This window comes from Arctopsyche grandis, chromosome 10, assembly GCF_051622035.1.
Source record: "Arctopsyche grandis isolate Sample6627 chromosome 10, ASM5162203v2, whole genome shotgun sequence".
In the NCBI taxonomy this organism is placed as follows: Eukaryota; Metazoa; Arthropoda; class Insecta; order Trichoptera; family Hydropsychidae; genus Arctopsyche; species Arctopsyche grandis.
Genome location: NC_135364.1, coordinates 28,336,397 through 28,362,777, shown reverse-complemented (window position 1 = coordinate 28,362,777; position 26,381 = coordinate 28,336,397). Strand labels below are relative to the sequence as shown.

Here is a 26,381-nt window from a genome sequence, read left to right as displayed (position 1 = left end):
CTCTTATATTGTACATTAGTTCGCAGTGTGCTCGAGTTTGGCTCCATTATATGGTCTCTCTATCAACTTCGTTACTCTCTAATGTTGGAACGAGTCCAAAGGAAATTCCTTAGATTTTTATATCTGAAGACATTTGGATTTTATCCATATCTGTTCCCTAGTGCCTTTGTCTTGGGATCTTTGGGTTTCAACTCCCTGGCAAAGAGAAGAGATTTATTTCTTGGGAAACATTTCGTAAAATTACTTAGAGGAGAGATTCACAATCCTGCTATCCTGGAGAAACTAAAATTCTGGGCCCCGGAAAATCATAGAGTTATAAGAAAACATGATATATTTTTGCCAATTAGGGCTAAATCAAACGTGCTCATGAACTCCCCCCTCTCGAGAGCTGTTCGACTCCTTAACTTACTGGCACATTATTTGGACCTCTTCGATGCCAGTTATGTTGAGTTGGTGGAACACATCCTAAATAGCACGATATAAATTTTTCAATCTTATTTCTTTGTTTTTATTTTGTGTACATATTTTTTACTTGATTTTTATTATTTTTATTATTTGTATTATAATCACATTGACGCTTTGGGGCAACCTGTCAAGTCTCTGTGGTATTGATTTTTTTTTAAATAAAATAAAATAAATCACCAGTAAAATTCTAAACAATTAAAATATATATATATATTTTCTTTTTTTATTCATATATTGCATACATGTTTTTATAGCAAAAAATATGTCACACTTGGAACTTTTAACATGACTAGTACATATAAACCGATATGTTACACTTCAAAAAATATATATTTAATATACAGACAATCTATCACAGTATTTTGTGACAAAAGCTTAACAATAGAATGATTGAAATCTAGTATATAACATATTTAACACCACTTAAAGTATTTTCTACATAAAAAATCAGATCACTGGAGGTATTCCCAATATCTTTCAACAAAGTGAAGCGTTTCAAAACCCACTTCTACCATAATCAATATTATAATCATCCACTCCAAACGGACGTGGTGATGATCACTAAGCTGCGCCCCAACCAACTCTACCAATTCTGCACAATGCGACAATTTTTCATTCAGCACCTAAGAAACACATAAACTTATTACAAAGAAATAAAATAAAAAACAGTACTTTATCAACAAAAAATCTTACTCTCGTACGACGAGCCAAACTAAAATAATTTATTGTAATTCCATATATCCTTTCGAGTTCTGCTCGCTCCCAGTAAAAGTCGGGGGTGTCTAACAGATCAGAATCCAAATTTATATGATGTCTCAGAGCGAAAAGAGCGCCGGCTTTTCTCAAAATCTAAAAAGATAAAAGATAAATTATACACCTAACTCACGGTAAGACCGTACGATTGTTTCAATGAAAATATTACTTCAGCTCTGGTCATTTTGATAGGAGCTCCGCTTTCGAGAACTTCGGTAACGTTGGCAAGAGAGTCTGCATAATCGTCCAAAGTGTTTTCCCATACACCTAATTTTACAGATTGGGTCATTGCATTGGAAAATGTATACTTCTCTAGCAAATTATCGGGTTCGTGACTCAATAAAAATGTAGATCCTTGCAGTTGACACTTTTTTCTACAACAAAACATTGATTGATAATAATTCAAATTAAACAAATGAAATAGAATGTAAAATTATTTACCCAGACTCTTGATATTTATAGGCCATAATTTCTCTTTCCCTAAAAACCACACGCTCTTTATAAGAATCTTCTTCGAATGATTTTAAGAATAAAAGGACATTGCTGCTTTCTAGTTCCGAGCAATTCCAAAAAACGACAGACCCTTCACGGAAAAAGAATATTTGTCTAGGCTCGAGTCCGATTTTGTATTTGGCTGTTGCAAACAGTACATCCGGCATATCCACATCAACCAATCTATAATTAAAAAATAGTATTACAACTAAAGCTTTTAGTACTATTTGTAAATGTTATGTAAGCATATGAAAAATAAAATGAGCACTCACTTTTGAGGAATGTACAGTTTTTCTCCCAATAAAGCCATTTTCAGTTGTTCAAGATCGTACTCTTTAGCAGTGGCGTAGGCAATCACTGTAAAGTGACCCTCGTCCATATTTTCAGGGTCAATTTCAGAGGCGTATCTTTTCTTGCTCGCTCTCTTTTTCAACAGTGTTACATCAGCCGACGAAGACGAAAAGGATCGGCTTCCGCCTGTAAAACTTTCGACGGGTGGAAATATGCGGTGATGCAAACACTCGGTATTTTGCCATTTAGCATTCTTGATGATCGTCGCATTGCGACTATTCGAAGTTATACTGAGAAATCTAATCGGTATAACGTTATTCGGTTTGACGAAAGTCGACCTTGAGATCAATCTCGCCGTGGAATTGAAGACAGATCTGATGAAAATTTTGCAGGTCATGTTGATAAAGTCACCTCATGTCAGACGCATGATAACACAAACATAACCTAGAAGACCGATTTGACACATTACGCAAAACTGCCAATTGAAAGTAAATTAATATATGTTCATATCAGTTGGTAGTAAACATCGGTAATTGGACTATTCGTCACATTGGGGTGGTCACAAAGACAATTTTTGCCATGAAAATCGCGAATACACAATATTTGGCACTCAAGTTCTCGTTACTATGATAGTTATCGTTAGTATGATGGACTTTTCGGCTGCCAGATGTTCCGTTATAGAGATTTTAGTGACTTTGTGACGAGTTATTTGTGACCAGTAATCACCGAACCGTAAACATCACCGAGGGCACAAATTGTGCAAATTGCGATCGCGCGCACGATAATCGTTGTCACAACAATTGCGAATACGGAATTGTCGTTAGCACAATATTGGTACAAGATTGATGATATTTTTGGGTGCCAGATGTTCCGTGATCGAGATTTTAGTGACGTGCGCGAGATCGCTTTTTGCGGAATAATCACTGAACCGGAGTAAATGACTAATATTTCCTAATCATTGGTCAATAATTCAATTTGTATCAATTACTGTAAGGATGATCATTGATAAAGATACATAATTTTAGTATATTACAATGGGTTCGGTGATTACGTCCCGAATGTGAATCGCTACCAGGGTAACCGCCGCTACGAAAATCGCATGCGTTTGTAGGCATATAGTACAACTCATGCTATATGATCTCATCAGGCCACTGCGACACATATCCAGAAAAGTCGTAAACGATAAAACCGCACGTGTCCCTCGATCGCCTCATAAAGAGTGTTTGAGCAAAAAGGGTTACGGCTTCGGCCTTTGTTTTCCGGGCATGCTGGCCCCGTGATCCCCCCAAGTCTGATCACGGCGAGCGCTCATTGGCATAATAGAAGCCCTCCGAGGAGTATGGCTTCTTCCATAGTCGTGCCTATGACCAGCTCGATCACGTGTTCGACCCAAGCCTCAAACACGGCGAGCTCTCAGACGCTCGTGAGACGCCGACCGAGAAGGTCTTGGCGTGGCTGGTCTACCCTTCCAAACCAGCCACAGCCTACTCAATCCACAGCCCCCGCCATAAAGGGGCAGAGGCGTCGAGCAACTCCCCGGCTAGGCCATCAAGTCAACAATAAACCAGGTTTAGCTAAAGCCAGAAGTTTTAATTCCCCACCCCGCACTGTTCCAGCACGTGCTCCAGAGCGAGCTGATCGAGACGACGACGCATACACAGCCACTGGTCATACACATACACATACATACAGCCCCTGCAGCTATCGTTCAAAGAGGTCGGTGCACCGTAGACACGCGGCGCACGACCCCATTACCCCACGGACCACGTCCTGGCACTGAACCCAAAAAACCACGGCACGCTGACCCCCAGCACGCGCCTCGAATATAATTCAAACACGTGTGTCCGGGGAACAAAGGAAGAACACGCTTCCCCCATAAACGCTCGCCTCGTAAATAGGTCATCGCTTGCATCAAGTGCAAGTCAGGGAAGGGAGGGCAGAGCTCGACTGTCTTCGAAGGAAGTACGATAAGAAGAGAGCGTGTTTCCTCTCGCGCTCGGGGAGGGTTCTTAAGTTTTTGTTGCTTTAGTGATTGGGCGTGTCCAGTGGTGTCACCCCAATGGTTTCCATTGGTTTCCGGAAACTCGTTTTTAAAAATCAAAATTTTTTCGGGAAACCCGTTTTTTATCTAAAAATTCATATAATTTTTGTCAAAAATTATACAAAACATGAAAATTTAATGAACTTTTATTAAATAGTGCCTTGGACGATAAAAAAAATGTATTTACATATATATATATTCAAAATAATTTTATTGAAAAAAAAATTGGAAACCCGTTGTTCTAAAATTGGGGTAACACCACTGAAATTGTCAAAGCAAGGATGCTTTAAGAGGGCTGGACACCTGCGCCTTGTCCATACAAACGTATTAGACTTCTCCCTTCCTCAATTATGGCACTAGAGAAATTATTTTTTAATATGCTATGGATATCCACAATTGAGATGCATCTATTTTTTATTTTTTTGATTAGTTATTTTTTATAGGAGCTAGGAGCCACCAAACATCTATAAAATCACAAAAAAAGTTTTACACCCACGAAAAGAGTCCAGCGTGCTTATTTAACGGTCGATTTAAAAAAAAATACGCGCATAGTTGCACAGAAAATATCTTTATTATACCGATGATGAATTTTTTTTTAAATTGGTCCAGTTTTGGAGGAGAAAATAGGAGAATACGAAACCTCGATTTTGTCGATTTAAAATACGTATTATCTGGTCGAAGCGAAACTGTCGCATTCACTCAATATATATATATATATATATATATATATATATATATATATATATATATATATATATTGATATATATTGTCGCATTCACTCAATATATACATTCACTTAATATATATATCGAAGAAAGGAACGGCAACAAAATTAAGGTGTACAGCCCTCTTAAAGGTCATGTCTCCGGATATACTGGTTAGGCACGTGTATGATAATTCCATAAACGTCTAAAAGTACAAGCCATTTTTACAAAATATGAAAATGCCAAAATTAAAAAAAAAATTTACGCTAAATATACGAGTCTTTAATCATCGCTATCAATCTACAATGTCATAGGATTCTTATTTTTGATGTGGTCAACTGCTATAAAGAGGAATGAATTTGATTGAAATTAATTTATGTATAGAGTGGTAGCAGTGAAGGTGAGGTTAGGACGTTCGGTGACAGATAGCAAGATGCGTTTGGGGTTATGTTTGTTTCGGCGCAATCCCTTTCCAAATGGAAACATATGGAGGGGGCGCAATCGTCTCGTCAGAAGAGTACTGCCCGAGCATCTGAACAGGCTCAAAGCCAGATTCGAAACCGAAGAACGCAATATGCTCTTTCTGAGACACCCCTATCTCACTGTGGTACATCGTCTTCATGCACCTATTTCACTATATGTATGTGGTTTCGGAGTGACGTAATACTCCAAACACTCCAAGCTAGCACCAGATCTAACACTCGGAATTTGAAGTTATACCGTACCCTGAAACTACATATGTACATATGTTGAATAATGGTCAATTCCGATGTTAATTTTAAATCAAATTTGCAGGAGGAGGAAATCGGTCACGTGCAAGCTTGCGGAGAAAAAGTAAACATGTTGCAATTGATCATTAACAATCGCAGAGCCAAATTCAAAAAAAGTACACTCACAGAAGATATTTTAGGAAGCCTTAATAGTTCAAAGGCATGGGATTGATATATTTTTAACATATTTTATGTACTAGTTTATGTTTAAACACTGTTTAGCTATTTAGTTAATGTAATAAAACTATTTACGTACAAACGCTTTCAATTTTGTTTGACTGTTAATTGACGTATTCATAATTTATTCACTATGTGAAACCGTACAATGGAACTAATGACTTCACATGAAATTAAACTAACAATACATATATATATATATATATATATATATATATATATATATATATATATATATATATATATATATATATATATATTGAGATGATAATAGTCTTGCATATGACCATGTTATTAAATTTGCAAGAAATACAAAAAAAAAACTATAATCAAAATTTTCATTTTATTGCACTCAATTATAATACATATATTAAAATCATATTTTTTTACAATTGGAAGACTAATCAAAACTATCATCACCGTATTTGTTTAGACGAAGAAAAATCTCCTGTATCGAAATATTACTTTACCTTCAAATGATTACATTTTATTCATAATATCAGCAGCTTGCTTAAGACTTGGTAATTTTTTTGCATTTTAATACTCATTTTTGGTAAAAAATTTAGACATTGAACTTTTTGGGTATATGTACAGATGCGTGTAAACAAAAAAAAACCAAACATTGGTAGTTTTAAATCACAAAATTCTTCAAAACTAGCAGTGCGGTATGACTAGAGCGATATAAATTCATTGTTCCTATTTTTTCCATTTATTCTTTGTTAAAGTGTACTCGAAAACATTTTGAGACGTAACAATACCTTCACTGCAATAACCACCTAAAAATAAATAACTTTAATATAATATAAAAAATGATACCAGAGAAAAAATTCCTAATTTAAATATATAAACATATATTTCCATCAAGCACAAATGTAATACTGAAATCAATCAATTTAAAAACTCTTTATTTTAAAAAGAACTGTCTAGAAACTATAAATAATGAGTTGAGATATTTATTTTGGGCATCTATTTTTGACATTTTCAGCATTTTCATTTTACATTTTAGCTTTTTAAGGCCATTAAAAATGTTCAATTTTAACGTCTACTTAGCATCTATTTTTATGAAGAGTTTAATTTTAAATAATAAACAATTTCGATGATCAGAGCACCCCTGCTGCTTCAGAAGTAATCTCTAATGCGGCCGAGTACAACATGGCAAGTAATAAAAATGTTTATCATTGTGAAGTCTGTTTTGCTTGGAAAACGAGTATGATATTATTTATAGTACAAATGAGAATACAAATAGTTTTATATACATTTTTTTGTTTTATTAAAATAATAGAGAATAAAACCGTAAATTAAATACAAATATATAAAATTTACATACACATAATAAAATAGCACAAATTCTTATTTCTTAACTAATTATTTAAAGACAATCAGAAAACATAATCTAAAGAGGGAAAAAAAACAAATACAATATGTGTATTATTGGAATCAAAATAACGAAATTAAATAATACACAAAAAAATAGATAAAACAACTACTCACACATAGGGCAATCTATGTGAAGGTAATTTAGGGATACAAAATCTTATTTAACTAAAGGGAGCGCCAATTGTATTTAATTTATTTATAAAAATAAATGCTGCAAGAAATACTAACGAAGAAAATGTTGGTGCTTAGCTTTTCGTGATTACAGAACACTTGGAAATCTAACAAATAATTATTCTGAGGTGACAGTTAGAATATTTAAAGACATTATTATTTAAATCTTACAATGCTATATCTCTAATTGATTCAATTTATCAAATAATCAGTATAAAATAATTGTCACACTAATAAATAAGTAATGGAAATATTCAAAATATCAAAAATTAATGTGACTTGGCAGTATGTGGCGCGGCGTTTCGTGAAACACTTTCCCCCAAATTTCTCTTTTTCTTTTTTCTTTCGTCCACTGAATGCCCACCTTTCAATCTTTTGTTCCCTCTTGTAAGACCAGGCTTTCGTCTCGAAATGGCTGTAGGCTGTACACTGATAGTCGATCTACGGTATCGTTTCACTGTATGTCTGCCAGATCCAGTAAACCATTCAAGAAATTGTTCATCTGTTTGGCCATTTATTATTTCTATGCAGGATAATAATTGTCCCGTTGACAGATTCAAGGCGGTAAGTTTTGACCAAAACAATAGCATAAATTCAATAATAAGATTCGCTTTGCATTCTTCATCACTGTATTCCATTTTGTCGATTTTTTTTTTACCAGCCTCTTCTAGGTTTTCTACAATATTAGTGGAAGTGGATTGTTTGATTTCGAAATCAGTATTTATAGATTGGAGTGGTTTATTAAAATGTTTGTGAGAAACATTTTCACCCAAGTTTAGTTGAGCTATTGAATATCTGTTCGCTTAGCTGCAGGTGAATGAATACAGCGACTGTGGATGTGGTTCGTCGACCAGCTCGTTCTGGAATGGTGCGGGGTTGCGGGGTGATTAGAAACAAGAGGTTACAATGGTATAAATGATGCCGAGCCGAGCCGAGCCGGGGAGTGTGCCTCTGCCCCTTTATGGCGAAGGCTGTGGATGAAGGCTGTGGCTGGCTGCTCACCAGACTTACGGGTCGTCCTTTTTCGGATCGCAGCTCAATAGCGGGCGGGAGAAGTTCGCGGCAGACCGTAAGAGCCCAACCAACGACCAAGTGGGCTTTTGGCTCAAACAATGGTAAACGGACTACTAGTCATATGTGAACCAGTCACAGGACAACCGGTCGCTCTAGATCGGTCACATGTGATCACCCGTCACACTAAAACTAGTCACGAGAAAACTGGTCACACCCTAAAATCGGTCACGAGAAAACTGGTTGACCGATTTTAGGGTGTGACCAGTTTTCTCGTGACCAGTTTTAGGGCGCGATCACACAGCGAGGGAGCGGTATGCTATACGCGGGATATTTTTTTTAGATAGTTTTAAACACACACAAGTTGTAGGGTCATACCCGGTACGATACGCCGGATCTTACGGGATCGTGCGGGATCGGAGTGGTCTCGTTGAAATTCTATAGAATTGTTTATACTAACTTGACGGTGATATATACCAATTCGTCGACGCTCGGACGACGCTTGACAGTGATCGATAACGGTGTATCCCATATTTTTTTTGACATCTCCTCCCAAGCTTCATTGCGAATGTTTTGGTCCTTATATTTTACGGATCTGACGTCATAGACACATTCGTACTGTCGCACAACTTCTATTAATTTTTCTGACATTATGAACTGCGATGTACCGATATTATGAACTGCGATGACCGAGCTCAAAAGACGAACTGTTTGCAGTCACCACTTTCTTGAGTATAAAAAGTATAAATAAAAAATACTTTGTTCTTGATATAAAATAAAGTAAAAATGGGCTCTCTTTAAACGAACATGTTATTGTATCGACATGTACATACATTCATACGGAAATGCATTCAGTATCAATTAGTTACAGTCCATATTGAGTGCACTATAGCCCTTTACGTAAAAAACATCTTTGTTCGTTTATCTGTTGATGGTATTAGGGATTTAAGTACGTATTTAGTTTTTGTACCAAAAAACTTGAGTCCATTGTCTAGTCATTTCTGTTTATTTAGTAACAATTGGTTCCGGTAAACAATTAGTGTACTACATAAAACCCTTTATGCTGAATACATCTTTGTCCGTGATCGCAGAGTTTGTTTATGAAAGTATCGAATGAGTATTTAATTCTTAAACCTACCCGGAAACATTAGTCAATTGTTGTTATAAACCGGACACTTGTTTGTCTATTTTTGTTAATTGTTTACTAATTAAGTTTAAAACTGAATTATTAAACAATAAAAGCTTGAAATCCTTAATGTAATTTGTATTTTCTATAATCTTATTATTCCGACAAGTTCTGCTATATTTTTTTGCAAATATGGGATACACCGTTATCGATCACTGTCAAGCGTCGTCCGAGGGTCGACGAATTACTATATATCACCGTCAAGTTAGTATAAACAATTCTATAGAATTTCAACGAGACCGCCCCGATCCCGCACGATCCCGTAAGATCCGGCGTATCGTACCGGGTATGACCCTACAATTTGTGTGTGTTTAAAACTATCTAAAAAAAATATCCCGCGTATAGCATACCGCTCCCTCGCTGTGTGATCGCGCCCTTAGTGTGACGGGTGATCACGTGTGACCGATCTAGAGCGACCGGTTCACATTTGACTAGTAATCACCGAACCGTTCTTGACAGTCCGGTATTTGGGGAACAATCTGGAATTCGCCAGATCTGCCTTAGATTTCACCAGTAGTTCCATAATGTTCCTGTGGTGAATGCAAGACTCCATAGGGGTTTTGAAATTGTCGAAATAGTTAAAAAATTCTAACTTTCGCAAAGGCGTCGGCCGTAGATTACTAAGAGCTTCTGCGGAAGTTATTGAATGGGAATGGCTATTGTTGATGTTAATGATTGTTGGCAAATTTTCCTGAAAGAAAAATGAAACAAAGTTTTTTTGTCAATTACAATAAAACTAGGTATGTATTATCTCAGTCTCCGTGACGAGACAGAATGTTAAATGACAGAAAACGCAAATATCGGAAGGCAAAGATCGAAAATCGAAAGATCTTAAGTCGAAAGATCAAAAAAAATATGGTGCATGGTAAACGGTACATACTCACTTAATTTGCGCGAGCAGGATACAACAGGAACAAGAGGAACAGGCTTTTTCTCCCGTATTAATGTGCGCGCGCAGAATACAGGAGTAAAAGCATGTTCCTCTTGTTCCTGTTGTATCCTGCTCGCGCAAATTAAGTGAGTATGTTTGTAAGTATGTACCGTTTACCATGCACCATTTTTTTTTGATCTTTCGATTTTCGATCTTTGCCTTCCGATATTTGCGTTTTCTGTCATTTAACATTCTGTCTCGTCAAGTAGACCCGTATTACCCAAGCCCCCTACACGCGGACAATATATCGACCGATCTGATTTCCTTCTAATTTGCGAGGCATTGGAGATTGCGAGAATTTGGATTCCTATTCTAACGTCTATTCAATAACTCGTATACGATTGTGACGATAGTTGGTTGGTTTATCAATAAATTTGGCAGCTTAACTAACCTATCGGCGTTCGATTGCAACACAGTTTGTTTCAATTTCAAAGCTCGATAAATTGTTATTTATAATCAAGGTAGGTGATCAAAATTTTCACATATGAAGTATAATGTTTATAAAATAAATACTAAAACTAAATACGCTAAAAAATTAATTCCTTACTGTTCAAAAATTTTTCCCCTCCCTGGGAAAAGCTGAAGTGACGCCCCTGCTTGTTTATGTTGGTTGGGTATTTACTAAATGTATTAATTTTCCGGTCAATTAGAATTAGTTTTATTTTATTTCAAGTGCGAATAACTATACGCGGGTCAAAATCACTAGCGCTTCTTTTACCACTTCCCTTTTTCATAGACATTTTTCTATAATATAATATAATTATGGTCGTGTTCAGCGACGTTTCGATAACTGTCATTTACGTGTAAGTGACGTGCCGGCGTAAACATGTGGGAATTCGTGTTCGAACCCTTTTTGTAAGAAATATACTTAATATGCCGAACATACTACATTATCAAAAAGATTTCCGATTTTGAAAGCTTCTATTTAGCTTGTATTCATTGTTTTTACCATAATTTTATTTCAAAATAATAATATAAACCTTGTAATAATTAGAACAAGCTTCATCCAAACAAAACGAGCAAAATTCACATATATGTAAATTAACGCATATTATAAATTAAAATGGTGTTGGATTATAATCTGAACTATCTAAATCCCCATTAGTCATTAGGCCACTTTCCAAGATAAAATTGACAAACACACAAGAATTGCTCATTTAATAGTATGATATATATGAATGTTTCAAGAATTTACATCTGATTCTCATCTCAAGGTTTCATAGGACAACATTTATTTTTCAGTTTACTCGTCATTCTTCCTCTGACATTGTTGTTCATAACGTTGGCCACTCTATTGATGGTACCTCTGGCGTTATGGTTTGCTACATGGCTTATGAGAGTGAAAGAGCAAAAGCGACAACGCCGTTTCCGAGAAGGCACTATAATCGGTCTATTCCATCCGTATTGCAATGCAGGCGGCGGAGGTGAGAGAGTATTATGGGTAGCCATAAACGCCATTCTGACCAGGTAAAGTCTCCTCTATTCCACAACAAAACCAACCGACTGTTCACCGCTTAACCATTTACCCCATTTAACACAGACATCCTACTACCAAAATTTGCGTTTACACCGGAGACGTAGATGCGACACCCGAAGAGATTCTAAACAAAGCGCAGACGACGTTCAACATCAAAGTCGACATAAAACGCGTCCATTTCATTTATCTGACGATGAGGGGATTCGTCGAAGCTAGCAAATATCCTTACTTTACATTGCTACTGCAGAGCTTAGGCTCGATCGTATTGGGATTCGAAGCCGTGCTGAAATTGAATCCTGGTAAGTAAGTCTCATATCGTAACTTGCACATTCTACCGCAAAGTTTATATTTATACGTGTATCGTTTTTAGATATTTTCATCGACACAATGGGGTACGCTTTCACCCTGCCGATATTCAAATATTTGGGACCGTGTAAAACTGCTACGTACACACACTACCCAACCATAACCGAGGACATGATGCGAAGAGTCAAGCTGAGGCTAGCGTCGCATAACAACGCTAGTTTGATCGCTAGAAACCCAGTCTTCACTTGGTTGAAGATGATATATTATCAAATGTTCGGTTGGGTACGTAATAGTTAACCTAGTCTAATTCCTGGCCAATTACAGACATCGATAAACAATTATATTTATATAGTATTATAGAGACATCTATGGACAAATTCGATAATATTATTGCGTAGGGGTGGGTGGAGGATCCAAGTAAAAGGCCAAAGTCGTGTCACAGCATTTATTGATGATTAAGGATATACACGCACTGGCAGTGCTCAGTACAGAATGACATGATATCGCCTAAGTATCGCTTTATAAGGGATAGATCTCTCAGGACATCTTCGACGTCTAATTTGTTTGCCTATTGTTATGTCACGTATTCGGATATGTATTCCCACGATACCAAGGTAACGGTCACTTCTGAGAATTCCACGGGACCGAGTATCGCTATCGCCGCTAAGTGCAATCATTGTTTAGCCGACAGCACTTAGTTTGCAGATAATCCTCGAAACCAATTATCACGGTCGCACGGTCTCTGGGATGCTAACCGGCCTAATCTGATTGCAACTACTCGGCGGCTCTTTTTTAGTATACGTAACAATATTAATATTTCTAGAAATATATACAATTTACAGAGTGGGTAGCATATTTATATATCAGCAAATTCGAGATGGTATTGTTGCGTAGGGGTGGGTGGAGGATCCAAGTAAAAGGCCAAAGTCGTGTCACAGCATTTATTGATGATTAAGGAGATACACACACTGGCAGTGCTCAGTCCAGAATGTCTTGATATTGGCCCGCCAATTGCCATTTCAATCTCTTTACTCTATCCACTATGTCCACTACCTTTCTCACCCACGTGTTCCGCTTCCTGTCTCTCCTTATTATGCCGAGCATACAGCGTTCCATACTTCTTTGAGTGCATTGGACTTTGTGTAGCATATAAACTATAAAATACTGTTGATGATTAAGGAGATACACACACTGGCAGTGCTCAGTCCAGAATGTCTTGATATTGGCCCGCCAATTGCCATTTCAATCTCTTTACTCTATCCACTACCTTTCTCACCCACGTGTTCCGTTTCCTGTCTCTCCTTATTATGCCGAGCATACAGCGTTCCATACTTCTTTGAGTGCATTGGACTTTGTGTAGCATATAAACTATAAAATACTGTTGATGATTAAGGAGATACACACACTGGCAGTGCTCAGTCCAGAATGACATGATATCGCCTACGTACCGCCTTATAAAGGGTAGATCTCTCAGGACGTCTAATCTGTTTACCTGTTGTATAGTCACGTATTCGGATATGTATTTCCACGACATTGGGTCTCCCTGTACCGATTCTGAGAAAGGACTAATAACGGTCATTGTTTAGCCTAAATGCACTTAGAGTCCATATATAATCCTGGAAGTAAGTGCAAGCACTTAGTTAATCCGATAACAGATATCCATTGGTCTAAGTGCAAGCACTTAGTTAATCCGTTAACAGATAACCCTTGAATGGTCACATAGTCTCTGGGATTCTATTCGCTTAATCCGCGGTGTACGTAACAATACATATGTATATTATAAAAATAGTTTTGTATAAGCATTGTAAACGTTTCAGTTGTATGGATTTGTGGGTCGTTGCGCTGATATGGTTATGGTTAACGGTACATGGACTGAAGAGCACATCAATAAACTTTGGAAAGTCCCTCTGAATACGCATAGAGTTTATCCTCCGTGTGAGGTTAGTTTCGTTTCGATATACATATAATCAAATTCCTTATTATTTTAGATATCTTATTATTTTTTTTCTATCTTCAGGTAGGACAGTTGAAGTCGCTACGTTCCTTAGTCAACGAAAAAGGGCCGATCAATATCATATCGGTCGGTCAATTCCGTCCTGAAAAAGATCACCCTCTAATGTTACAAGCCATGTATGAACTCAGAACGCTCTTGATGAACAACGAAGAGTTGTGGAACAGAGTATTGAATATTCTCTATGTATAAAGTATCTTAAATCTTAACGGAGAAAATCATGTATGTAATTGTTTGCTCTTTATTTTAGTTGCGGTTGATTTTCGTCGGATCTTGTCGACACGAAGAAGACAAAGAAAGGGTGAAAAATTTAAAAGACTTGGCCAAACATCTATCTTTGGAAGACACTGTGCAGTTCAAAGTGAATGTTTCGTATTGTGAACTTCTTAACACTTACCAGCACGCCGTCATGGGACTTCACGCCATGTGGAATGAACACTTTGGAATCGGTAACATGATTTTATTTGGTTATTTTTATTTTATTGTTACAATCAATATACACTCGTCATTACAGATCGCTCCAATGCGACGATTGTACGATAACGGTCAGAAATACAATAATACATATACAACCAGAATACATAGCATATAACGATTAATCAGTACAGAAATAATAATCAAAGAGACATCTATGGACTATTTTTAGATTTTTGTGTACAATTATTATTACAATTTTTATACATATAATAAACACGAAATTATAGAGATGTCTATAGAGATATCTATAGATTTCAGATTACTATGCATAATTTTTACAAATTATACACACAGATTTTGTGACAACAGGAAATGATCTAATACCAATTTTCAGGAACCGTTTCAACAATGATCAGATAAAATTGGCAAACTCTGATAGAGAAACGATCGATTTGGAGTCACAAAACCCCCAAACCTAACCAGCAGTTTGACGAGGACTCGAACCTTCGACCTCAGTGGTGCTAAATATATACGCTACCATTAAGCCAAACTGCTGGCTATAATATTAATCTAATGGTTTACGGGGCATTTTGAAGATCACTGTCTAAGATTGATGATTTCAACGGGTGGTTTCGGAAAATAATTGATACACCAATCAAAATAAAGTTATATGTTATACATAAATGTAGGGTTGGAATTGAACGAAAGGCTGATGTATGGGCTATGGCTGGGAAAGAGTATGTTACGACTGATTATGAGAAGGGGATGAAAAGGGGCAAAGATGTAACGGTTAGTCGCAGTTGGAGCTGTGCTCCGCGCGGTTGGTCGCTAAACCTCCGCACGTATCGTCTTAATAAACAACATGACTGAAAACGCACGTGTTTGATCTTCACCTCAACCGCCACATTCCAACCGTGGTCCTGAACAGCGTCATCTGTCAGGAATCTCTACCACATAAATATTATGTAAGGTAATTTATAGGCACGCGCACGTATTAATAGTAAAATGTTGAGTGCGCGCATTACACGTTCGCCTACCCTACCTGTTCACCCGTTCGAAACGAACCTACCTGTTCACCCGTTCAAAATGATGAATGTGTGTATTTGTGTATATGTGTAGGCCCCCGCGCCGCGCCACTGACGCTGACGTCACCCGTTCCGAGTCAGGTGCTCAATATCAGGAGCACATGTCAGACGCTCCACACCCCGCTTTCCCACATCCCTATAGCCAGGGCCGCTGAGAGAAATCCCGGAAAAAATAGAAAAATAATTCCATACCCTATGACAAACCAAAAGAAACATCTTGTAGATATATTTTTAATATGCGAAAAATCTATGAGAACCATTATAAAATATCAATATCGATCAGTCGAACGTCCCAACACGGGGCCCCTCAAGTAGTCCGGGCCCTGTAATTTAAACCCCAGCTTCCCCCCCCCCCTCTCAGCGGCCCTGCCTATAGCTGATGCTTAAAATGCAGCCATTGGTCAGAATGTACCGTCATTGCTCTAATTGGTCACACGTTTTAGTCCACGTGGACCACTTGATTGGTTGGGCGCCTGTTGATTGGTGTGCTGCACGCTGATTGGTTGTGCGCCTCGTTCGCGTGTATTTATTTTATTAAATATCTCTAGGCACAACATACACTCGTGGCATTCTAAAATTTGTTTTTTTGAAATCTCCATACTTGTCGACGCATCCGCCACATACCCATATACATCGCGTCCGTTTTTATATATATATATATTATATTATTTGTAGGCGTCGTTGAATGTATGGCTGCCGGTTTGATAATGATCGCTCACCGATCCGGTGGTCCTTTAGCTGATATCATTGAAACTTCGGAAGTGAGCCGAACAGGCTTTTTGGCTTCGACTCCTGAAGACTATGCCCGAACTATTTTAGAAGTGTTGGCTCTCACCGAAGACCAAAGACACACCATTCGGAGTGCAGCTCGGTAAATATATGATACTTTGAATAGTGAATTTGATGCGTTTCGTGTTTGTTTACGTTGAATTTTTTTCCAGGGCTTCCGTCGATAGATTTTCGCAGAAAGAATTCGAAAAAGGTTTCCTCAGAGCTATTGATCCGTTGATGAACTCTTCTTAAGGTGATGAATATGAACGACTGGGCCTAATGTTGATTCGTGTTATCTTTATTTATTTAATTGTATAAAAATGTGATATATTTTCCTAGATTTTTAGCGTTAAATATTCACTGCTTTGAGAGTGTTTATTTATGATTATAAATTTTTTTTTTCGGAACGATAGTTTAGATATTACGATCAAAAAGGACACATCACAATTTGGAGTTGGAAGACTTCTTTTGTATATTTCTTATCGACGAAATGTACATTTATTGTAGTATAATAATAAGTAGTGTGCAAAATATTCCAGTGTAATTAACAATGTATATGAGTGATTATTTTCTTGGAATGGCAGATTAAACTGAATGAAAATATTATGATTGGTTTTAATCATCTTACATATGTACATTAGAATATAAAGACATTTATATAATACAAAAAATTTCCATTTAATTTATTTTATAAAGAATGAACATGAAAAATCATAAAAGGTAACATACATAACTATTCGCCAACACTATCCAATCCTTGGTAGTTTAATTATTAAAATACGAATAAAGGTCTATTCATACTATCCAGTAGTTCACAGCACAGCAACTCACGTAAACGACAGTTTCTATTCATACTATATCCAGCACCTCACGGTTTCGGCACGTTCAGACAAATTTGGCTGAATGCCAGGCAAAATCGCCTTACACATACATTACAGAGTGCGACGATATGGCTCAATATTGCTTGCGTCTGTCAATATGACGATTGCGAAAATATTCATATGCGCACGCGCACTTTTGTCAGTACGCGTGCACTCGCTAATATTTCCAGTGGCCAAAGAAAACCAGTTTCGATCGATACATTACGGTGACATGTACTGCTGTATTGTATGAATAGATTTTGTCGGCTACTGCTACTGCTACTGCACGTTAGTCATGAATGTGGCCATACAAAATATACATAAGAATAATTTTCACACTTGGTTACGTTCAGTTGCGGTTACATTTTGTTCTAGTATGAATAGACCTTAAGGGCGAAAACACACTGAATGGTACATGGTACGTGTTTTTTTTATAGATATTTTTAAACATGCGAAAAAACACAACACCCCTAGCCCATATACATGGTACACAGTGCCAAAAATCACCCCCTGGAGTGTTTTCGGTGATATTTTATCTTTGCTCGACAGTAATCGATAACGGTGAATCCCATATTTGAAGGAACGTAGGAGAAAGTATGCACTCTGCACGTGCAACTACACCCGAAATCGGTTTGGGAAACACCCACCTTATGGCACAAATTCTGAATTGGTGAAGACTCGAAAAATGAACTCGTACCAAAGCATCAAAATTAGAAGCCGACGAAACCGTCTACTGCCACTCTTAATCTTAATGCTTTGGTACGACTTCATTTTTCGAGTCTTCATCAACTTTATGCCGTAAGGGCCACCGAGCGGGGAGCCAAGGACATGACGTTCCGTACCACTCAGTGTGTTTTCGCCTTTAAACTATTTATTTTTTTCGTTGTTTTGATTGTTGAAATAAGATTTTAAAATAAATAGCTTTATTCTTTAATTTATTTAAAAAGAAAAAAACTATCAAGGATTAGGTAGTGAATGACGAGGAATGGTACAATTATTCAACATAAAAATAAATAAAAGAATTTCATTTTATATTTAATCCTTTAATAAAAATCCAACTCTATCACGGGGTATTAATCTCAATTCGGACCCATGTTTCAAGAATATATTCCCTGAAAACAACAAAACATTATGAAAAAAAAACATCACAATCGGAATGCTTTAGTACTTGAGCAAATGAACGAACCAGCCGTTTGCTGTGGATTTATCCCAATCCCGTCATCGGTGATGATTGCGCTAGTCGCCGGTGGTACTTTGAACTCTTCGGCTGCGAATTTAAGTACGGCTGTGAATGGCGTCGCCTCCGGCACACTCAATCTGAGGTAAACAATTATTTATTCATTGAAAAACCCACATCATTGCGAAAATATACAAATAAAACCAAAAATTAATAATACAGCATAGAAATGTCAATAATAAAGAATATATAAACGAGACACCAATCTCAAATAATGAAGAGTGAACCAGAAATTTGGCACATTCATACAACTCGTCCTCATCTTTCCATACATAATGATGACAATGATCAATACAACTGTTGCCTATGCTCGTTTGAAGTATTACAATATTGAATTTCTGATTTGGTAAATAAAATAACAAATGAAACACATAAAATTATACATATAATATAATTTATTCACACATCGATATTAATTTGACAAGATTCATACACATCATTCCAAAATGGATCATTTTTGCTTGACGCGTTGATAGATTTAACGAGGCTTTCGACGGTTTCAGAGTCGCTTTTAATACTGTTAAAAAACTTGACTATGTTCTTGTATGTGATTTCCGTATAAGGAAAAGCATCCTCGTCGATAATCCAATCATCGAAGAAGTTCGAAGCCTGTTTTCGCATACAATCACCGCAATACCTCAAAAAGGAACTGATTTCTGATATTATTTCAGCGTTCTTTTTACAAACTTGACACATTATGGTTTTGTCTGTTTCTAGAATAATCCAATTCCACAATTGAGCATTAGTATCGTCTCTCAAAGCAAGTTTACACTTCAAATACTGCCAAAGTGCATCTATTGCTTTGACGTATGCGGTATCGTCGTACAAAATCAAATTGAAAATAAACGTCAAACCATCGCAGACATTATTATTCATTATTAATTCTATGGTTTCGTCAACGGAGTTTAAGTTTTGCATGATTTCGTTCAGGAACAATTCCGACTTCAGGTCTCGCTCAACTTCCGAACTGACTTTTGCACAATTCGCATACTTTTCAACGGCGTCTATCGTTTGAGATTCTAGAATCAACTTCTTCACGATCAATTCCATTCTAGATTGGCCGCAAATTTTAAAATATTCCGTCAGCCCGCAATCGGTGATCTCATTGCTGGTATCGCTGGATAAAATCTTTTCGAGAATTTTATCGTCTGCTTTAAGAAATAATTCACTGTCTATACATATCGTTCTATTATATTTCTCATTGAACCATTTGGAAAACGTTTTTACACATTCATCACTGTCGAGTCTTTGGAAGTACGTTTCGATTAAGTGACTCAATTTGAATGCTCTCGTGACTTCGTCAGGAGACGTTCTTTCGCTCGGCCACATTTCATTTTCACACAGTTCCACAAAGTCTTTGAACAGTTTAAATATTTCATTTGTATTTTTCGAATCGCTTAATCGATTCATGATCTTAATATTAAGCGAAAATCGAAACTATCAACTAAAAATAAAAATATAAATAAAATAATGAAATAAAAAAACCTGCAATGCTGATAATTATGAACTATGATAGTTATAATTATGAATTATAAATACTGAAATATTATTACTTACACTTTAAAAGGCAATTTTGGATCAGACGTCAAGGTAATTTTGAAGGTGACTTTTGATCTGTAAAATAAATTAATTTTTACATTATATTAGCATAACATAATGATAAAGACGTTAAATTAATTATGTTATTTAATATATAAAATATACATGGTGCGATTATGGTGACAGAACTTTGAAATGATTTTTTTCTTACATTCTATGGTAGATATAAATATATTTATGAACAGATTTATAGTATAATATGATACTTACGACATATTTAATAAGTGAAAGGGTGACAGATAAAAAGAAAATATTTGTTTTATCGGTTTTAGCTGCGACAATATGTCGGATGGGGAAAGTACGCCCAGAAGTAGGAAGTGACGTTTATGACATTTGCGTTTGTGTTGCCATATGAATAAATTAAAGTAGGAAAAATATTTTAGTGTATAAATACCAGCAGTTCAGTTAGATATTTAAATTAAAATTTACATTATGTAAAACTCTTAATAGCTCACATGCTTTTTTAAATAACTAGCATGTTATACGCAGCGTAATATATAATATTTGTGATACTTTTCCTCTTTGCGAGACCATAGTTACTCGATTATTAACTATTCCAATCAAATTCAAAACTGTGTCCGATGTTGAAGTAACGTTAGTAATTCAAATTATGTACATTTATATTATTATGTATTTTGATAACTTGGTAGGTATGCGATTATTTTTAACTCTATGAATGCTGAAGTTATTTCTATTGAAAGCCCGCCACGCTAATACTTTCGCCCACATTTCTAATTAGAATTATTTAGAAATCGAATAGAAAGCAGGTATAAAAAATTTAGTTAATTCAAACAAATCCTAGATAACTACCGGCGGGGATTTCGAGTTTTATAAAGGTGTGTGAGTCTTTCTAATATATCTTGTAATAATATAAAATAAACAAAAGAAGGTAAAAGTGAGAACGTTCGACAGGAAAAGCGGGGCTAGATGTTGGTTGCCATTATGCCGGCGCCAGACATGTGTTCAACGATGTAATCAAATAAGGTTTCACATGTGTGGCACGGGCATTTGATACTATTGTCACATATTTGATCACTTAAGTGCGCTTTGCCGTTCCGTGTCGGTTTTTTAGCGCACATCAAAGGGATAAAAGTCAAAATGTTTGTGTGCATGTCACAATGCGCGAAGCCCAGTTGCGCGAGCCTGGTTGATCAAATCTTTGAACACATATCTGGCAGATACAACAATATGTGACCAAATGTGTGAGCAAAGTCTTCAAAGAAGTGATCACTTTGAACTCATGTCTGGCACCGGCATAATGGCAACCAACATCTAGCTCCGCTTTTCCTGTCAAGCGTTCTCACTTTTACCCAAAAGAAGTCTATTAATGAATGTATTGTAGGAATATAACACAAAGTGTGCCATTTCTAAGCAAAAACAGTGATCCCATATATCCTGTACAATCACGCAGAACTCGAGAGCAACGACCCCTTCGACCATTCCAGAAGAAAGAGTTCATCGTTCGATCATAAACAAACAATGATCTCACCAGGCCACTGCGACACATATCCTGAAAATCGTTTACTCGTGGCAATCATTTACACGTGTTCGTGGAAACAAAGAAAAAGCATTCATGTGTGGCGCTTGAACCTATAAAACACGCGCCTCGAAAATAGGTCGACACGTCCTTCGTATACACGTGTCTTGGAAACAAAGGAAGCGTATGACCCCATTCTCTTACGGACATCGTCCTGGCTTTGACCCTAAAGCTATTGTAGGAATCTCGTCGTCGTCATCGTCATCGAAACCTTCGAGAATATTCCGCAACAACAAAATACATCGAGCGGAACACCATCAAGCATTCCAGAAAATTCGACGCCTCGACGAAAACAAAATTCCTCTCGTACGCGTCAATAACCACTTCCATCAAGCATTCCAGAAAATTCGACGCCTCGACGAAAACAAAATTCCTTTCGTACGCATCAATAAACTAAATGCTCGTACGACCACTTCCATCAAGCATTCCAGAAAATTCGACGCCTCGACGAAAACAAAATTCCTCTCGTACGCGTCAATAACCACTTCCATCAAGCATTCCAGAAAATTCGACGCCTCGACGAAAACAAAATTCCTCTCGTACGCGTCAATAACCACTTCCACCAAGCATTCCAAAAACACTATAAAAGGAGGTACAACCCAAACAACGCCAGTCGACCCAGAGCAGCAAGCGTCGACACACAGCAGCAGACCAGTCAACATACAGCTCCTGACCAGCCACCACTACACTACGCGGACTTGGAAGATCAACCAGCCGGACGAGCCAGCAACACACTGCCGTATCCAGAGACCTTCCGTACATAGCTGAATGCTGAGCCAGCGACACTCTACCATATCCAGAGACCGCTGAACGACATACTTTTGCCCACAAATACCATACCTTTGTACAACCATAGGCAAACAATAAAACTTTATAAAACTAGCACAACAGTGTTTCGTTAGGCCGGGATACGGTCAACACACATGTAACCCGCCTACATTGGTACTAATCCGACGTGATCTACGCAACCTTCTGATCATCCAACAGCGCTGTCAACACATCGCTACCCCGCCTACATTGGTGACCCCATCTTTGAACCACACAACAGTGTTTCGTTAGGCCGGGATACGGTCAACACATCGTACCCCGCCTACATTGGTGACCCCATCTTAGAACTACGCAGCCTTCATAGCAGTCAACAGCGCAGTCAACACGGCAGCCCACAGTGCAGCCCTCACAACAACCAACAGCCGCCACGACAGCAGTCAACAGCGCAGTCAACACGGCAGCCCACAGTGCAGCCTCCACAACAACCAACAGCCGCCACGACAGCAGCCCACAGCGCAGCCTACATAGCAGCCTACATCGCAGCCCACATAGCAGCCCACATTGCAGCCTACATAGCAGCCCACAGCGCAGCCCACATAGCAGCCCACATCGCAGCCTACAAAGCAGCCCACATAGCAAACTACACAACTGCTAACATCATGTCTGTAAACGGAGACAACAACCAAATGGATCCACTACTGTTGATCCGCCAGCACCGCTCATCACACCTTCGATGATTCATCACCTCGATGAGCCCACGCAGGACGCCGCAGCCTGCACAACAGCACCGTCCAGACCGTCACAAACCTTCACTACCATAGTAACGACCGCAACAGTAACATGGTGTGAAAGTACATATGGACCAGCTACCAACACAACCCGCTGTTGAGTCAACCCACTCCAGCACAACCGGCGAAACAAATCGCCACTGAGCCAACTAGCTCCAACACAACACAGCCGCTGTCGAGACAACTAACTCCAGCACAACCAGCAAAACGCCTGCACAACAACACCGTCCAGACCACCAACCTTGACTATCAACGTAGCCTAGACAGAATAAGCAACATGGTAGAAAAGAACAACTCGGACTGGTACGCAACGCAAGACCCGCTGCCGAGACAACTAACTCCAGCACAACCAACGAAGACCAGCACTCAACGCACTTCGTCAACCAACGTTCTTCACGCAAGACCCGCTGCCGAGACAACTAACTCCAGCACAACCAACGAAGACCAGCACTCAACGCACTTCGTCAACCAACGTTCTTCACGCAAGACCCGCTGCCGAGACAACTAACTCCAGCACAACCAGCAAAACAGTCACGCGAATGACTCCACGCAGAACACAGCAGCCTGCACAACAGCACCATCCAAGCCATCACAAACCTTCACTACCAACGCAGCTCGCCCAAAATAAGCAACCTGGTAGAGAACAAGACTTGGACCGGCATGCAACACAAGACCCGCTGTTGAGACAACTTTCTCCAGCACAACCGGACAAACAACGACGCCATCGAGTCAATAGACTCCAACACATCAAGATTCCCACAAAATCACACACATCGCTAACACTCACCGGAGAGCCATGTAGGAATCTCGTCGTCGTCATCGTCATCGAAACCTTCGAGAATATTCCGCAACAACAAAATACATCGAGCGGAACACCATCAAGCATTCCAGAAAATTCGACGCCTCGACGAAAACAAAATTCCTCTCGTACGCGTCAATAACCACTTCCATCAAGCATTCCAGAAAATTCGACGCCTCGACGAAAACAAAATTCCTCTCGTACGCGTCAATAACCACTTCCACCAAGCATTCCAAAAACACTATAAAAGGAGGTACAACCCAAACAACGCCAGTCGACCCAGAGCAGCAAGCGTCGACACACAGCAGCAGACCAGTCAACATACAGCTCCTGACCAGCCACCACTACACTACGCGGACTTGGAAGATCAACCAGCCGGACGAGCCAGCAACACACTGCCGTATCCAGAGACCTTCCGTACATAGCTGAATGCTGAGCCAGCGACACTCTACCATATCCAGAGACCGCTGAACGACATACTTTTGCCCACAAATACCATACCTTTGTACAACCATAGGCAAACAATAAAACTTTATAAAACTAGCACAACAGTGTTTCGTTAGGCCGGGATACGGTCAACACACATGTAACCCGCCTACATTGGTACTAATCCGACGTGATCTACGCAACCTTCTGATCATCCAACAGCGCTGTCAACACATCGCTACCCCGCCTACATTGGTGACCCCATCTTTGAACCACACAACAGTGTTTCGTTAGGCCGGGATACGGTCAACACATCGTACCCCGCCTACATTGGTGACCCCATCTTAGAACTACGCAGCCTTCATAGCAGTCAACAGCGCAGTCAACACGGCAGCCCACAGTGCAGCCCTCACAACAACCAACAGCCGCCACGACAGCAGTCAACAGCGCAGTCAACACGGCAGCCCACAGTGCAGCCTCCACAACAACCAACAGCCGCCACGACAGCAGCCCACAGCGCAGCCTACATAGCAGCCTACATCGCAGCCCACATAGCAGCCCACATTGCAGCCTACATAGCAGCCCACAGCGCAGCCCACATAGCAGCCCACATCGCAGCCTACAAAGCAGCCCACATAGCAAACTACACAACTGCTAACATCATGTCTGTAAACGGAGACAACAACCAAATGGATCCACTACTGTTGATCCGCCAGCACCGCTCATCACACCTTCGATGATTCATCACCTCGATGAGCCCACGCAGGACGCCGCAGCCTGCACAACAGCACCGTCCAGACCGTCACAAACCTTCACTACCATAGTAACGACCGCAACAGTAACATGGTGTGAAAGTACATATGGACCAGCTACCAACACAACCCGCTGTTGAGTCAACCCACTCCAGCACAACCGGCGAAACAAATCGCCACTGAGCCAACTAGCTCCAACACAACACAGCCGCTGTCGAGACAACTAACTCCAGCACAACCAGCAAAACGCCTGCACAACAACACCGTCCAGACCACCAACCTTGACTATCAACGTAGCCTAGACAGAATAAGCAACATGGTAGAAAAGAACAACTCGGACTGGTACGCAACGCAAGACCCGCTGCCGAGACAACTAACTCCAGCACAACCAACGAAGACCAGCACTCAACGCACTTCGTCAACCAACGTTCTTCACGCAAGACCCGCTGCCGAGACAACTAACTCCAGCACAACCAGCAAAACAGTCACGCGAATGACTCCACGCAGAACACAGCAGCCTGCACAACAGCACCATCCAAGCCATCACAAACCTTCACTACCAACGCAGCTCGCCCAAAATAAGCAACCTGGTAGAGAACAAGACTTGGACCGGCATGCAACACAAGACCCGCTGTTGAGACAACTTTCTCCAGCACAACCGGACAAACAACGACGCCATCGAGTCAATAGACTCCAACACATCAAGATTCCCACAAAATCACACACATCGCTAACACTCACCGGAGAGCCATGTAGGAATCTCGTCGTCGTCATCGTCATCGAAACCTTCGAGAATATTCCGCAACAACAAAATACATCGAGCGGAACACCATCAAGCATTCCAGAAAATTCGACGCCTCGACGAAAACAAAATTCCTCTCGTACGCGTCAATAACCACTTCCATCAAGCATTCCAGAAAATTCGACGCCTCGACGAAAACAAAATTCCTTTCGTACGCATCAATAAACTAAATGCTCGTACGACCACTTCCATCAAGCATTCCAGAAAATTCGACGCCTCGACGAAAACAAAATTCCTCTCGTACGCGTCAATAACCACTTCCATCAAGCATTCCAGAAAATTCGACGCCTCGACGAAAACAAAATTCCTCTCGTACGCGTCAATAACCACTTCCACCAAGCATTCCAAAAACACTATAAAAGGAGGTACAACCCAA

General features: G+C 39.0%; 4 protein-coding genes across 7 annotated transcripts; 2 read left to right on the top strand and 2 right to left on the bottom strand.

Moving 5' to 3' along the window:
- Positions 1-663: 663 nt before the first annotated feature.
- On the bottom strand, positions 664-2,680 carry LOC143918403 (required for meiotic nuclear division protein 1 homolog). Its single transcript, XM_077440319.1, has 5 exons — positions 1,983-2,680; positions 1,660-1,893; positions 1,388-1,592; positions 1,159-1,314; positions 664-1,088 (listed from the first exon to the last, which is right to left on the bottom strand). The coding sequence occupies exons 1-5, from the start codon at positions 2,396-2,398 to the stop codon at positions 918-920; spliced, it is 1,182 nt and encodes a 393-aa protein (XP_077296445.1). The 5' UTR covers positions 2,399-2,680; the 3' UTR covers positions 664-917.
- Positions 2,681-5,132: 2,452 nt separating this feature from the next.
- On the top strand, positions 5,133-5,799 carry LOC143918408 (large ribosomal subunit protein mL63). Its single transcript, XM_077440325.1, has 2 exons — positions 5,133-5,354; positions 5,543-5,799. Exons 1-2 carry the CDS (start codon positions 5,181-5,183, stop codon positions 5,687-5,689), a joined length of 321 nt encoding a protein of 106 aa, XP_077296451.1. The 5' UTR covers positions 5,133-5,180; the 3' UTR covers positions 5,690-5,799.
- A 5,339-nt stretch (positions 5,800-11,138) lies between these two features.
- On the top strand, positions 11,139-17,116 carry Alg11 (ALG11 alpha-1,2-mannosyltransferase). Of its 3 annotated transcripts, none has more exons than XM_077440365.1 (10): positions 11,139-11,225; positions 11,613-11,837; positions 11,911-12,146; positions 12,218-12,435; positions 13,971-14,093; positions 14,171-14,332; positions 14,415-14,613; positions 16,342-16,537; positions 16,608-16,690; positions 16,851-17,116. In XM_077440365.1, exons 1-9 carry the CDS (start codon positions 11,197-11,199, stop codon positions 16,687-16,689), a joined length of 1,470 nt encoding a protein of 489 aa, XP_077296491.1. In that variant the 5' UTR covers positions 11,139-11,196; the 3' UTR covers position 16,690; positions 16,851-17,116. The 3 variants fall into 3 exon arrangements, with proteins under 3 accessions (XP_077296491.1, XP_077296493.1, XP_077296494.1); XM_077440367.1 differs by having other exon boundaries at positions 11,148-11,225; positions 16,856-17,042; XM_077440368.1 differs by having other exon boundaries at positions 11,155-11,225; positions 13,971-14,097; positions 14,175-14,332; positions 16,851-17,034.
- On the bottom strand, positions 17,055-20,486 carry Ufm1 (Ubiquitin-fold modifier 1). Of its 2 annotated transcripts, XM_077440370.1 has the most exons (5): positions 20,344-20,472; positions 20,092-20,148; positions 18,484-18,614; positions 18,166-18,409; positions 17,055-17,701 (listed from the first exon to the last, which is right to left on the bottom strand). In XM_077440370.1, the coding sequence occupies exons 1-4, from the start codon at positions 20,346-20,348 to the stop codon at positions 18,333-18,335; spliced, it is 270 nt and encodes an 89-aa protein (XP_077296496.1). In that variant the 5' UTR covers positions 20,349-20,472; the 3' UTR covers positions 17,055-17,701; positions 18,166-18,332. The 2 variants fall into 2 exon arrangements, with proteins under 2 accessions (XP_077296496.1, XP_077296495.1); XM_077440369.1 differs by lacking the exons at positions 17,055-17,701; positions 18,166-18,409; positions 18,484-18,614 and adding an exon at positions 18,913-19,978 and having other exon boundaries at positions 20,344-20,486.
- Between the last annotated feature and the right edge of the window lie 5,895 nt (positions 20,487-26,381).

Excerpts from the sequence above, each read along its gene's own strand:
- LOC143918403 (XM_077440319.1), bottom strand. The coding sequence starts at position 2,398 with ATGACCTGCAAAATTTTCATCAGATCTGTCTTCAATTCCACGGCGAGA. Across the intron at positions 1,894-1,982 it reads AAACTGTACATTCCTCAAAA|ATTGGTTGATGTGGATATGC; the intron begins GTGAGTGCTCAT and ends TTTTAATTATAG. Across the intron at positions 1,593-1,659 it reads TATAAATATCAAGAGTCTGG|AAAAAAGTGTCAACTGCAAG; the intron begins GTAAATAATTTT and ends GTTTTGTTGTAG.
- LOC143918408 (XM_077440325.1), top strand. The coding sequence starts at position 5,181 with ATGCGTTTGGGGTTATGTTTGTTTCGGCGCAATCCCTTTCCAAATGGA. Across the intron at positions 5,355-5,542 it reads GACACCCCTATCTCACTGTG|GAGGAGGAAATCGGTCACGT; the intron begins GTACATCGTCTT and ends TCAAATTTGCAG.
- Alg11 (XM_077440365.1), top strand. The coding sequence starts at position 11,197 with ATGTGGGAATTCGTGTTCGAACCCTTTTT. Across the intron at positions 14,094-14,170 it reads GAGTTTATCCTCCGTGTGAG|GTAGGACAGTTGAAGTCGCT; the intron begins GTTAGTTTCGTT and ends TTCTATCTTCAG. Across the intron at positions 16,538-16,607 it reads ACCATTCGGAGTGCAGCTCG|GGCTTCCGTCGATAGATTTT; the intron begins GTAAATATATGA and ends ATTTTTTTCCAG.
- Ufm1 (XM_077440369.1), bottom strand. The coding sequence starts at position 19,944 with ATGAATCGATTAAGCGATTCGAAAAATACAAATGAAATATTTAAACTG.